Raw genomic sequence first — 15,013 nt, 5'->3', positions numbered from 1 at the left:
ACTTTCCGGGCGTCCGCTGTGAAGTCACCCAGGCGAACAGCCTGGGTGCGGTCCCTCAGGAAGGAGGAGAGCCAGACCAGAGCGGTCCCCCCGATCCCCGCCGCCCTGACACGGGAAAGCAAGATGGTGTGATCCACCGTATCAAAGGCGGCTGAGAGATCGAGGAGCACTAGGGCCTGGCGCTGATTGGTATCCATACCCTCCCTGAGGTTGTCCAGGACCGAGATGACAACGGACTCCGTGGAGTGTGCGGGGCGGAAGCCAGCCTGGCGGGAGGCGAAAGCTCCATGCATCTCCACAAAGGAGCTCAGAGCGCAGGTGACATGGCGCTCGAGCACCTTAGCCAAAAATGGCAAAAGGGAGATGGGGCGGAAATTGGCAGGGACAGAAGGGTCTGCCCCAGGTTTTTTCAGAATAGGCACAATAACCGCAGACTTCAAGGGGTTTGGAACTACGCCTTGAGCAAGAGAGCTGTTGAGGAGATGAAGGGGGGGGTCTGGGCAGGTAACAAAGATATGGCGGAGAATGTGGGCAGGGCAGGGGTCAAGCGGAGAACCAGATTTGACCAGGGGAACTAGGGAGGTCAGAGATTCCCTAGTGATGGGGGGAAGGGTGGTAAGTTCACCCTTGGGAGGGGGACATTGGGGGTCAACAAAGGAGGGAGAGGGGGAGGGATGTTGGCCTTAATGGTAGCAATTTTATGAATAAAGTAGTTATTGAGGGAGTGGCAGAGTTCTTCGGACGGGGCAGGCTTAAGAGTGGTTCTGTCCGAGAACGCCAAGCTGTGGATAATCGTGAATATCTCCTTAGACTGGTTTTCCGCTGCTAGGATTTTGGAGGAAAAATATGATGTTTTGGCCTCCAGGATGTCTTTTTTATACTGGGTGAGGATGGCAGTATACTCCAGTTTTAGAGTGGGGCAATAGTTTCTCCTCCATGCCCGCTCCGCGCGGCGTACTTTTAGTTTGGTGGCCTTAAGCTCTACATTGAACCACCGATTGGCGTCCTTCTCACGCTTAGAGGAGATGCGCTTCAGCGGGGCGACGGAGTCGCGGCCACAGGAGAGCCACTGGTCTATGGCCTTAACCTGGGAGAGAGTGGAAAGACTCTGCAGGGAAGGGAGGGAGGAGGTAAGAAGGGAGGAGAGATTTTCCGGATTGACTCGGCCCCATGATCGGACCCAGGTGTTTTTAGGGCGGGGGGGCTTAGCTGGGGGGTGAATAGGAAGGGAGAATGAAATCAGGTGGTGGTCAGACCAGGAGCAGGGCGAGATGGAGAGAGACTCCACAGGGCAGTTCAGGGACCAGATCTGGTCAAGCGTATGACCTTTGATGTGGGTGGGGGAGTGAACATAGGATGTGAAGTTGAGGGATTGGAGGGTATCAGAAAATTCCTTAGAGGAGGGACATTCAGCAGGGTCAGAGGGCCAGAAATTGAAGTCGCCAAGAAGCAGAATAGAGGAATTGTTGACTGTGATAGTGGCCAAAACGTCCAAGAAATCAGGGAGAAACTGTAGAGGGGATTGAGGAGGACGGTAAGTAAGAAAACAGGTCAGAGGGGGAGAGGTGGAAATGGTGCGAATCACCAGATATTCGGTGGTCGCGATATCAGGCAAGGATAGGATTTGAAAGGGAAGATCGGCGCATGCGATGACCGCTACACCACCCCCTGTTCTGCCAGTAGGGCGGTCCGCCCTAAGGGCATAGTAAGTGGCCGGTAAGGAAGATAGTAGGGCGGGGAGGGAGTCATCGCAGAACCAGGTCTCCGTTAGAAAAAGAAGATCCAGAGCATGAAGATCCAGCAGGACCGAGAGTTCATGCGCATGGGCGACTGCAGACCGGGTGTTAAGATAAAACACCGTGAGGGCTTTAGGGGCTGCAGGAGAAACAGTGCTACAAGGCGAGAGAGAAGGGCCGACTGTAGGAAGGGGGATGTGAGGGGGAGCAGCGGGGGAGTGTTGTGATTGATTGTGACGCCAACCACACAGGCCTACATGGAGAAAAGAGAGAGTGCGCATGACTGGTTTGGTCGGCCCCAGAGCGCCAACCAAACAGTCAGGTCTGGCACAATTGGGCAAGCCACTCCTCCCCTGGCCTTGAGCAGACCCGCTAGCCCACCCGCCCGCCCCCAACCAAACCCTTCTGCTTTCTTGCAGTGCGAGAAAGCAGTGGGGCGACGCTCCTCGCCCCACATGGAGGAGCAGCCCCTGAATACTTTACTGGGCCAGAACCCGGCTGTCTCAGTAGTAGCTTTTGGGCAGTACCAGCCGAGCCATGACGTCAGTCTGTCTGACTCAGACAGAGCCCTGCGGCCCTGCAGGAATCTTAAAGATACATTGTAGCAGCACTGTCAGCCTGCACAGCAGCTGGGAGCGCCCCAAACCTGCAGGAGAAGCCTGCGCAGGCAGCAGGCGCACCCCGCTGCACAGCCACACTATTTTGCAGCTTTTCTGTGACAGCTGAGACTAGGCATTATGCGTGACAATGAATTTCAGTGCGGTGATGCGGAGCACCACACTGAAATGCGTTAGTCTAACGCCTGATGCGTAGCACTTTGCAGAACTGTGGCAAGAAATATTTACGGCCAGCTTTTAGAGAATCTAAAGTAAGGCTGATTTGTGAGGCTGGAAAATTCTGTTGTGCTTCACAAACTAACTCTTTTATTAGTAAACATATGACATGTTTATATTATGCTCACTGTTATCTTAACCGAATTATATCAAATAAACCATTACAACTGTTGTTTTTATATATCTCAATTTTATGATTATGGCATACTTTGACCTGCGTATTTATTGCGGAATTGGTCTATGAGTAATTTATTTTTCTTGTGCTCTTTTATTGTAATCTTTTGATCAGTATAGTAAATGTATCACTAATACTCATTTAGTGTACATTGTAACTGTGCCCTCCCGCCCAAATGGCATTCTGTACTTGTTACCAGACTAGATATCAAAATACCAAACTATTCACCCAATGACACAGAATCCCTTTATACCAGAAAACACCTCGTTTCAGAAACAGAAAAAATAAACAGTAAACCACATCAGCAAGCCACATATGTTTAAGAACCATTTCTTATAAACAAAGAAAAAGAAATGCATTACTACGGTACCAAATAATTCTCAAATATCCCAGCGTGATAATTCACAAAGCGAATGGATTAGAACTCTCTGCGCAAGCGTGTTGCTGAAGCGTGTAGGAGGCGGGAACAACTCGGCTTTGGGAGGGAACACCTCACGCGACGTCATTATCCCTCTATCGGCCCATCTCCTGCTCCTCAGGCAGGGCATCGAGCGCGCACCCTCAGCAAGACAGCCAGTGGCTAGCGGGCGCAGCAGCACGAGAGCACGCACGCGCCTGTTTCAACTACAAGCCCCAGGAGCAGCAGCCCCTGACGCGCGCGCCCATACGCGGCCTCAGGGAAGAGAGGCGCGCGCCCCTGCTCCGCGTGACGTCAGAACAGCCTTGGCCGTGCAGCAGCAGCGGGTTCCCGGCGGTGGCGCGCGCTCCCCCCCTCTCCCCGCCTCTGCCTCGCTCGCTCCATTGTGATCCGCCAAACGATGCGCTCGCTCGTAGCCACCGCCGCCGCCCATTAGAGACCCCCTGCCCGGCCGCCGCCCGCCCCCCTCGGATGCTGCCTGGACCGCGCGCGCTATAGAGAGCGGCAGAGCCCCAGCCGGATCCCGGGAGGCGTCGGTGCATTGCAGCCCCCGGTGCATCGCTTCAGGAGCCGCAGAGAGAGGACCCCCGCCACCCTCCGCCCGCCATGGGATGCACATTGAGCGCCGAGGAGAGAGCCGCCTTGGAGCGGAGCAAGCAGATCGAGAAAAACCTCAAGGAGGACGGCATTAGCGCCGCAAAGGATGTCAAGCTGCTGCTGCTGGGTGAGAGTCTGGTGACTGCCCCACATCACGGATTGGGAACCATCCAAATCACTGCATGGAGACGCCCCTGACCGGGTGCACCGGAACCTCCCCCCCGCCCCCACATATCCCCCCAAAGCAGTGCACTGGGACCACCCTTCAGTCTTTTGCATTGGGAATCACCTGTCAGGCAGTGTATTGGGGATCACCTGCCAGACAGTGCGCTGGTGACTGTCCCCATTCAGGGCATATGAGACCACTCCCAGCCTGTTCATAGGGCCTTACTCCTATGCAGTATATTGGGCCTTCCTCATCACGTGTGTGGGGGACACCCCATCCAGGTGAAGAAGCTGGCCATTCCATACGACAAGCCTTTATTTCGGAATACAGGGCCATTTGGGAGCTCCCGCAAACCAATTCCTCCCATAGGCATGGTGGGCCTTTGACAGTTACAGTGCTTAGAGCCACCTCCCCACCATTTTCTGTGAGTTTGGCCCGTCCTAAATCAGTGCACAGGATCCCCCTAGAAAGAAGTGCCTGTGTCCCATCTTGTATCTCCTACACTTAAATAATTGGACTTTTGCTAGTACCTTCAACTCCCTTTAGAGCTTCAGTGTGCAGGGCCCTGTCCGGAGTTCCACACACTTCACTTCATGAAACGCCGGCTCTCCCTTAGTAGCAGAATATTCCCCACTTTTTTCAGTAAACTGCCATTAACTGTGTTGTCAGCCTATATGTAGTGTATGTAACTTAACCAAAAACTCCCTTTTTAGTAAATCCCATGTAAACAAATTCATTACTCACATACAGCATTCATTATGCCTTCTAGGCCCCAGAATATTCGTCACCCCACATCGAAGATCCAGACTTCCTTTTCTGGGAATGAACAATATTTGACCCTTATCTTTCCTGTATGTACTGTGCATGCTCACTGCTCTCTACCATGTTGATGATGCATCATAATTTACAAGAATCTTTTTCCCTCATTCGACACCCTTCATTGTCCAGCCTAATGACTTTCCGGGTATCTGACCACTCCCTATCCTGTTATCCTTATTCCTCTTATCTACCACCCTTTGCCCTATCTGCCCTAGAGGGTACATTCTTATTGCAAGCTGCTGAGTGCATAAATGATAACCCTTTCACAGCCACGATTTTATTCAGTTTGAGTCCAGGTATTTTGCCTCCTATTCACCCCATCCTCTTGCGCATCCTCTGTGCGAAAGAAATGCCTTCAACCTCCGCCCAGTCACCCCACGTTCATTGCAACACGCAGAACCACACATTTACATAGTTGCTCTTCAGAGTGCATCCCATGTTTCCCTTCTTTGCCCTCCCACTCCCTGCAATGTGCAACCCCCTAATTGTGAAATCCAGGGATTGCACACCCCTCATCCACTCCCAACTTTGAGTGCTAGTGTTGCATATTCCTTAAGTTGATTCACCAGCATCAGAGCCTGAGACCGCACAACCTTGAATCCCTTAGGATGCCACAGTCTTACGCCGGAACCTGGACCACTAAACTTCTGGCTCCTCTGTCATCCTTATGATATTCTAAATGGCCCATCTTTAGAGGATGCCTGTGGTACCACTGTTGGAGCAGCCACAACCCTGGATCTTAACCAAGTGATCCTGCCTTTCTAATGGAGTGTGTTTCCCATAGACAATACCTGAAAGAGGAAAGGCACAGAGTAGCAGATCCAGATTCATGCTTTCACCCCATATTTTGTCCTGCTTGCACTGGAGGATGATCCACATAGCTTACAAAGGACCCCCCAGCCCTATTTCCTGAAAACTCTCTGTATTTCAGTGATAATTCTACATGGGAATGTGGCAGCCTGGGTATGGAAGATCTATACATCAGATCCTGTCTCCTTTCTGTATCAGTCAGTCCTTGTGGTACATTGGAAGGGTGCAGTGTACTTTTATTGAATTGCTTCACGTCCCTAGCCACAATTCCAACATCTCATCTTTCTCCTATGAATTTGCTTATAGAGCCTACTAAACCTTTGTTACAAATCTCCAAAGCAAATGCTTTCTTATAGGATTATGCATGTTTTCTACGCAGGATCCCTTGCTCGTTATTCATGATCCCTGCGAAATATCCAATTAATGTCTTTATTATATGGCGAATGATTGTGTATGTAGAATCCACAATTCTCCCAAAATATTTTGCTATGATTCTGCTTGAACATTGGCGCTGATGCACTAGAATAATCCTTTCTGTATTGATCATGGGGGAACAGTGCAAGTCTTTCTGTATGGGACTCTTGCCTCAACTTCCTGCACATACTGCACCCTGTCTCCTAACCTGATGCCACCGTGGGTGCAGTGGGGATGTTCTGATGTGGACCCACATGCTACCTTTCCATGAGAGGTCTGTTTGTATCGTGAGCTGCCTTGCTTGAGACTCACCCCTTATCTTTTCCCTCCCTTTCAGGGGCTGGAGAATCCGGGAAAAGCACCATCGTCAAACAGATGAAGTGAGTGCCTTTTACATTACTTTCCTCACCCTCCGTGGGCAGGATCGTGGCTTGTGAATGCCATGGGATCCGCCATATTTAGCAGACTGTCATCATTATTCCGTGCAGGGCATGCATCGCTCGAATGTGGTCCTTGGTTAAAGGGACATGCCGTGCAGACATTTCTACTTGCATTAAAGTTGCATGGCACCAGATTTCTTTGTCCGGGTGCAGATGTATGCCTTTCATGGAATTATTACTGAGCAGAGTATTACGATTATTATCCCTCTTTGTGTATATCTGTCATCTGCTCGGGGATTTGTACCGTGACTGCTGGTGGGGGAGGGGATGGAACTTGAGGTATTTAATTTGCACGTTGTAGTTTTTTTGTAAAATGTGGTTTTGTTGATATATCTCGGCATAGCGTTGTGCCGATGGATTGTGCAGTGTCCTTTTTTTCTGTTTGCTCATTGGTTTTATCCGAGCTCTCGCCGGAAAGGAAGATGGAGGGAGCCCAGCCCTTTCTTTCTTCCTCCCGGTCGAGGTTTCGCTGTCGTGGTTTTCATTCCGCACACTGGTATCACCCCGGCCACGGCAGGGGAAGCCTCGGTCGGGTTTTGTGAGTGTATTTCCCGTTGGTGAAAGGGAGGGCGGGGCAGGGTCCGCTCCTTTTTGTGGCCGTGATAGGGTGTCTGCTGTTCATGGCTCTGGTGCTGAACTGGAGGTTGTGTGATTTCTTTTCTTTCCCTGGGAGGGAGCGGGGAGAGGCGAGGGAGCGGGGAGAGGCGGGGGCACGGGGACTGGATGTGAAAGGCACAGATACAGCCAGGGCCGAACCATTAAACGTTACCGCTGTCAATTAAGCTTAATGTCAGGATTGGATCTCCCTGGCCATCCCCCTCCCAATATTTGATCTGGAAAAGGTCTGTTGCGCTTGGCTTTCATTTTTTTTAATGCGTGTAAGACGCTGCCATTTAGAGCCGCTTCATGCGAGATATTTAGCCTTCCAATTTAATTAACAATAAAATAATTTTTGGCTGCTGCCCACACACATGATTGCTGTCAATCAAGGCACCGGGCCCAGTCGCCGTGTAAAAAAGCCCATTATTTCCGAGTGTTTCTGTGCTGTACAGTGCCCTCTCGCCTATGTTTCAACAGTGTTGTCTCTGTCTAGCACCGCTCCACCCGACCCTCGCACGTTTGGTGCAGAGGCGCTGGAGGCTTCATTAGCACACGCAGACTAGTGTTTGTTCTCCAGGTAGCCAGGCGTGCTTTGACACCTTTACACACACACACTGTGTCTAATTAGCGGCCGCTCGGCACAAACACCACGCAAGAATAAAATGATTACTGATCAGGCTGACAGGATGGCTGAAGTAATTGCGTCCCACAGGGGGTGGAGCATGTTGGTGGAAACTGTGGATGATTTTATTCCGGTAAGGGATCCATGCAGTGGGCGCCGTGATGGGGCAGTATGCTGGCACTTGGCAAAGGCCAGCCGCGAACGGGGGTGGGGGGGGATTCAGTCCTCGTATGGGCTGTGAGGGAGTTTTTGAGTGTCATATTTGCATTCCCCCCTTCTAAGTTTGTCGGCCTGGTTCCTCTTCTCATTTAGTGGGCGTGTACGGCATACAAAGTGATGCCAGATGTCAAAATCAGTATAGTTTCTTACAGTTTAGGATTAATTGAAATGATGTTTATTCTGCCGTCTGGGGGTGTTCTCGGTGCTCAGAGCGGTCTGCTGAGCCGAACTGCCCGACGTGCCGTTCAGGCGCTCCAGGTGTTGGACAGCGCCCTAGGCTCAGGTAGCTCCGACGTTCTTTCCTGCCGCTCGGCTATCTCCGGAAACTGTCTCGGGAGCGTTTGTGCCGACACTGCGCAGACGCGGTGCCATTAGTCAGGAGACTGAACGAAGCCCTTCGGAGGTACTCGGAAGGTATCGGAAACCATGCTAACCTGCTATGGTAGGACTTGAGGAATGTCTATGGTCACTGTACAGTTAAACGGCCGCAGTCCCTCCTTTCTTTTACGTACAGTGACGATTATTTCACGACTCTTATCGGAAACCACAGGAACCGTGCAGTGACATTTAACCCGCCATTCGTTGTCCCAATACCTCAAGGTTCAATACCTCACGTAAATGAGATTTGAATGGATTGACCAAGCAGTTAATTTTTTGACACATTTTATTAGTATTTCCGAAATGTGCGACACGCTTTTTGAAATGTATATTTTATTGCTAAAATCCAGTTCACTGATTCGCAGCAGCCAATCGTTGGCGTGGGGGAACTCGTCGCCAAATAATTGTAGTAAATCCAAGCACGAGCTGGATGGTTAAACTGGATTTATTGCAGATGAAATGCTCAAGCATCGGAGCATATAAACAAGCAGCTCGTAATCCCCAAGCCGGTTACCAATCCTCTGAAACTCCATTCCATGTTCCATCATTACATTCTAATTCCACACATGAACGCTAAGGAAACCTTAAAGGGATAATCTAAAGGACATCAAAAGACAAACTAAGAGATCAAAGCATAACTACCCAATACAACATATAGGTAGACTTGGAGCGAAACCAGGCGATGAAGGCTTTTAATGTAAGTTTTCCACTGGGATTGGCCATGCAAGCTCGAACATGAAAACCCAGCCACGGTTCATTTACGTTATGTATCAGTTACTAAATTCAGTGTACATCCATATGTAGCCTCAGTACATTGTAACGTATTCTTTGCAGATGGTGACTGTGCAGTTACGTCCTCAGTCTTCGCTCCTCTTTATCCAACCACAGTTTGTCCTAATATTCCTTTCTTCACAGGCAATGGTCATGTAGGGCGATGTTTACCTTCAATTCATTGCGCCTTTCCAAACCTACATCACTTTTTCACTGTCATGTTTCAGTAGGTGTGAATATTTTAACATGCACAGATCACTGAATTTACGCTCTCAATCAAAATCTTAGGCTGACGATCTGCTTTAAATTAAATATCTGCTGCATTATTTTCAGGCTTTTTGGTTGTGTGCATGCAGCTGGTAGGTGCCAACTTTCTCGTGGTGTTTGTAGTTGATGCTCAGTCTCACTGCGCTGTTACATCGCTCTATTCCAGTGGCTCTGTTTTTGGTCTTTTTGGTTACGTTCAAACAATGAAATGAGCTGGTTATAATAATATATCATGTCCCATCACAAGAACGCACTTTCAGAGCACATTTGACAAGGATCATTGCAGCTTTTTCCCATCCTATCCAGTTAAAGGGACAGTGACACACTATCAAATGTTAGAGTATTGGTGTTTCTCAGTTACTAGTGCTCTAGATTCTTAGCCTGCTATGGAAAGTTGGCTCCCTACACCTCCTTGACTCTCCGAGTAGATGTGGAAATGCAGGCAACGTCTAGCTTAAGGAAGCTATATGGGGCGAGTGTAAGAGCTTTGCCACAGTTATCACAAAATATGAATGTGTGAGCACCAAAACTTGATAATGCCTCAAAAGTTTCAAATATTTTTACAATAAGAAATGTGATGCAAATAATAGGAAAGATGCAAACTTAATGCAATGACAACAGCCCTTGTCTACGCAGACAGTGCACTATTACTAAATGTGGAAAATTCTGCCACCATGAGAGCAAAACCTCAGTACCACAACAGTGCAGTTCTGAGAACATTTGGCTTTACTAACAGTTTTTGTAAACATAAATTGATCAAAATCATAGCACTGTATAATTGCGGATCATAGTCTTTTGCCCGAGACACTTTGTTACAAAGATGTTATCCATTACTTTTCCTGACTGTTCTTTCCACAAACACTTGAAAACGAGCAGAAACAAAGACAAACAATAATACAGTATTCCTTGCAAGATGTACAGGAAAAGAACAGTGCCTCAGAATTTGGCAAATACATTCCTGGATCTCTAGACGGAAGCATGCTGACTGCATTTAAGGTGGTGGTGTGAGGCCTCTAAAACAATGGTCTCAATGTGGCTTTGGTGCTGTTAGACCTGCCAGCAGCATTTGACACGGTGGACCACAGCATCTTGCTACAAAAACCTGGCTGTAACTGGTCCATCCTTAAGATGGTTAGGATCCTTTTTGGAGGAACGAGAGCAGGTAGCTTGGATGAAGCCATGCTCTTACAAAGCCAAGCAGTTGAAATGTTGTGGTTCCTCAGGGCTCCGCACTGAGTCCTACCCTTTTCAATATTTATCTGTTCCTGATGGCATCCCTGGTTGAGTTTTTCGGCATTAATATAATTTCCTATGCCGATGGTACGCAGCTTCTGCTCACCTACGAGGGTGACTCAGTTAGCGCCAAACAAACATTTGCTCTTTGTTTAAAGGCACTAATCGACTGGCTCAGGAGGAACAAACTACTGTACAACCCAGACTAGACCGAAATCTTGTTGTTTTGGTCAAATCCCCTCCCTGGATGTATAGGAGCCTGGCCTAATAATGTCCCTCTCCCGCTGCCCCCAACGGAGGTGGCATAAAATCTGGGCGTTTTGTTTGATTCCCATCTTTCCTTCAGCTTCCAGGTTTCGTCTGTTGTAAAGTCATGCCTTTGTATCCTTTGACTATTCAGGAAATTTCTGAACCTGATACCTCATGAAGCTCGGGTCACAGTGGTCAGGGCTCTGATTTTATTGCGGCTAGATTACAGCAATGTTTTGTACCTGGGCATGCCAGAGTACTTAATCCAGCGTCTACAGGTGGTTCAGAATATGGAGGTCTGCCTACTATATAAGCTACCTAAGCATTCGTCAGTATTTCTCCTAGATGAGGAGCTCCATTGGCTCCCAGTGCGCAAGCGAATAATGTTCAAAGCCTTAATTGACACACCAAGCCTTCCACAACAAAGGTCCCTCCTACCTGAATGAGAGGATCAATGACTACAAACCAGCGAGATCGCTGCGTTCAAGTCATGCTGGGTTGCTAACAGTACTTTGCTTTAAAAAGCAGCAGAGAGGGGCTTCCTCCTTCACGGTATTGACCACGGGTATGTGGAACCAGTTGCCTGGCTATCTGAGATTAATTAAAGAGGAAGCAAGCTTAAAAAAGCACTGAAAACGTACCTCTTTAGTTTTTAGGGTATTAGGATGCCATTTGGGTCTTGCCTCCCCTGTACCTACCTTTGATGCCTAGCGCCAGGACACTCCTGGAGTAGCCAAGCACTATTTTAAATAACTCAATTAATTCATTCGTATCTCACACTCTGGTCCCTAGACCTCTAGGTTACATGCTGTTTTCTCCAGGTGGGTTTCATCCTAATGCTGAAGAGGGTAAGACCAGAGACTGGCCTACAGTAGAGGGTGCAAGCCCTCAATTGCAGAGTTTGTTGTAGACTTCACAAGTATTTCTCGATCAGGGTAGCTACATGCCAGCTGTATTCTAAACCACCACAAAATTAGCAGGGTTGGTTGGGGAAAAATAATAGTTGGTGTTTTAGACAGTTAGTGTGCTCACCAGGCATAGTCGCCACTTGCCTTACTTTCACTGGTAGCTTTCATTTTTTGGAATGTTCACTTCCAGTCACTGGTAAGGGGGAGAAATGATTTCAGGACTCAGTTTCTACTTCTCTGGACTGCATGAGCTATCTGGGAGTTTAATGCTGGCATGGTCAGCTGAAGCGCTGGCTAGTAGACCTTCATTGGGGACCTTTGGCCTTGTTTTTAGCCGTTAGGAAATGGGCTACCATCAGATTCACGTTTTGCAAGGACCAACAGCGGAAGAATTCATGCAGGTCTGTGTCAGAAAAAAATGACCAAAAAGCTGAAGGGAGACTCCAACTTACATACCTAAGTTGGGCCAAGACCCAATGCAAGTGTCAGTGCATCATCCAAGTTGAATAGATCCACTCATTCAGGCTGAGGAAGTGTTTCCTCCTCATAGTGGTGTCTGGGCAGGTCCCATTCCCAGAGTGCATTGCAGTAATCCGTACTTACATGCGTAGGTCATCTAGTACCCCCTTGTGAAGGGAAACCTTTATTCCCCCCAGAGAGCCCTGGAAACAAAATACCCAACATAGGAAGAAGCGGGGGACGGATAGAATTTTCACCTATTGACAACATCTATGATCTATTTTGCTACCATCAGTTTTACGAAACTAAATGTTCAGTATTAGCTTTGGGTACACCGCTAGTGTTCATTAGGTATTTATTGTGCACACATTATGTTCATCATGATCAGTATTACAAAAAGATAGGTTTTAATTTTACTGAACATCCTTGTCAACAAAATGTCGGGATTGCTTCCCTCCACATCTGTCCAAGGCTCTGAACTTCATTCCTACTTTGAGGCTAGTAGGCTGCTCTCATATGTGCAGCTACTGCACTCCAAAATCTAGAATATGCCTCAACCAACCAGCCCTGAGTCTGGTGAGTCAAGGGTAGCAACCCCATTTAAACTATGAGATGGGGAAACCAATGGAGTGTCTACATCCTCAATCCACCCAGGGGGAGTCCCTGATAAGCACCAGTTTGCAGTTTGAGTGGTTCCTCAAGATCTTCGACCACAGAAACGTTTGCCAAAAAGCTAAAATAAAGGGGCAAGGGAAGAACACAGGTATTTGTCAGCTGCATATGTTTTGAATAGTTTTAAATGTTCAGCTGTTCGACTGGTGCACAGAACAAAATTGATTTAGTCTCTTGGAACCTCAACAATAGACAGTGTTATTACTCATGTAAGTGAAGTTCTTCAATTGCCCCCTTAAACTAATGCCTAAGTTGGCCCTGCAGTATTCGAAGCTGGGATCTTCAGCTTACAGAAATTTGTGCAGCAAGTCCAACCTCTTTGAGCTACCCCAAAGCCCAGTTCAATAGATTGTGTTCATTAGTGGATTAACGTTGTCATTAGATGCTGGTGGACGGTCCCCAGGCCTCCAGAAAGATAGAGGCCGTGGCATATGCAACCCTGGTGTTGGATATTGTAGTAATAAAGTCCACAAAGGTTGATGTAGTTCAGGATGATTTATTGAAGTAGGTTACAGGATATGTAGATGAGCTAGATAAGTCCAGTACAGGTCCTGTACTAGCCCCACCTGGAGCAGCCAGCATGTTGCTCAGCCCATTCTCAACTGTGGCTTTTCTTCACAGACTCCCAACATACCGTAATACTTCCTCTCAGTAACATTCCACTGGCTGAGCATGTGGTGGAAAATGGCATACATAAACATGAACAGGAAACTAGGATACTACAGATATATTTAGAGATCCCCTCCTGCCGTGCGGTGAAGGGAGCCACCACTGTGATGGGTCCTCTCATAGCATTGCAGATAAGCTGTGCAGATAAGCTGAGCAGATACGATGTTTAAAGTGCCTATTCTGCAAACGTTTTTGCTTTGAGAAAACAAATTTGCACTGCAAACTCAACAAACAAAAAAATATGTTTTCCGACTCGCAGGGTGTTTTTACCCTTGCAGGTGGAGGCCATTCTGAATTTTCTCTGCCCATGTCCATCATGCATTACGTGATGGGCAAGGGAAGGCAAGATCAGTGACAGGTGCCTGCCTTTCATCAGGAAGGGAAACTGTCTCTGAGGCCTATTGGTCCTTGGATGACAGGCTGTCAGCTCAGACGTTTACACTTGTTGATCCAGGGGAGGCTCTGATGGTGTAAACATGGTACATCCACGTGAATAGAGCATTGGAACTACAAGCTTGGCGGCATGGGAACATTGCTGTTCCCTAAAAAAGGCATTTTGTCTTTGTTCAAGTGTTGGCAAAGCAGTGAATTGAGCTGGTACTAAGTCTATTGAATGCTGTAATTTTAAAGCCCGTTCCTGAGGTCTTAACACGCTCCTTTGTTTTCCTTCACTTTTCCTATTTCATAGGGGACGATTAGGGCATAGTAGTATGACATGGGACTGGGCATACTACTGTTGGTAGGAGGGCAGGACAGTACTATGGTGCAGGATTAGGTAGTCTATTTAATCAGGAAAGAACTAACGATGGCCCAGCACGTCAGCATTTGCAGACAGAAAAGGAACAGACAGACTTTTTAACCTCCCCGACGACTTCACTAAAGCTGCCATCTAATTTCCTACCGCTACCACGACTGGGCCTTTCAGGAATTCTAGCGCCATGATGCTCCCTCCGGAGCGAACGCTGCGCTTTAGAAATATCCCCTCAAATATCAAAAATTGACATTAACTCGATATGGCACTACTCTCTGATCAAGGCAATGAAAGGTGAGCAAATGGAAATGTAGCCAAGCTGGAGGAAAGTAAAGGTGAACTGGGTTTAAGGGAGTTCACCACCAACCCCTGTGTCTTGTATGCTTCTGGTCGCTTTGCATTTTGTTTGCATGTGTGTCATTGGCTTAGTCAAATGCTTTGTATATAAATGATCGCAAACCAGTTGTCCATCCAGGGTTGTGTTCCTGTGGTGGATTGGGTGTTGCTTCAGGTTCTCTTTTCATTTTGTATGGGGCTGTCATCCAGGTGTTTATATCAATGCTTTGTGTCCATCCTTCTAATTATGTTCTTACAAAATGTGGGTTCCATGTTCCAGGTAGCCAAAATTATACTATTTGTGATGTTTATTCCTGAGACATTTACCTTCATGCTCTCTTTGTGACCTATCCTTCAGGCCTTGTATTCATGCTGTGTTTGGAGCAGATTAGTGAGATAGTTGTGGTCATGGTGTATGTGAGGCCAATTCTCTGTGTGGATTTGTTCATGAAGTATGTCCTTCTTTTCCCT

At 47.9% G+C, this 15,013-nt stretch overlaps 1 protein-coding gene across 2 annotated transcripts in view; it reads left to right on the top strand.

The window, feature by feature from the left end:
- The first annotated feature begins 3,458 nt into the window (after positions 1-3,458).
- GNAO1 (G protein subunit alpha o1) overlaps positions 3,459-15,013 on the top strand; it is a 755,346-nt gene continuing 743,791 nt past the window's right edge. Inside the window, exons 1-2 of one of the 2 annotated variants that reach the window (XM_085638723.1) lie at positions 3,459-3,886; positions 6,306-6,348. In XM_085638723.1, the coding sequence (XP_085494849.1) occupies positions 3,769-3,886; positions 6,306-6,348 (161 nt within the window). In that variant the 5' untranslated portion in view covers positions 3,459-3,768. The remainder of the gene's footprint in view (positions 3,887-6,305; positions 6,349-15,013) is intronic. The other variant, XM_085638722.1, reaches the window with a different exon arrangement.

The sequence above is a fragment of the Triturus cristatus genome, chromosome 12, assembly GCF_964204655.1.
Source record: "Triturus cristatus chromosome 12, aTriCri1.1, whole genome shotgun sequence".
Taxonomy (NCBI): domain Eukaryota; kingdom Metazoa; phylum Chordata; class Amphibia; order Caudata; family Salamandridae; genus Triturus; species Triturus cristatus.
This window is presented reverse-complemented; position numbering and strand designations above follow the sequence as displayed.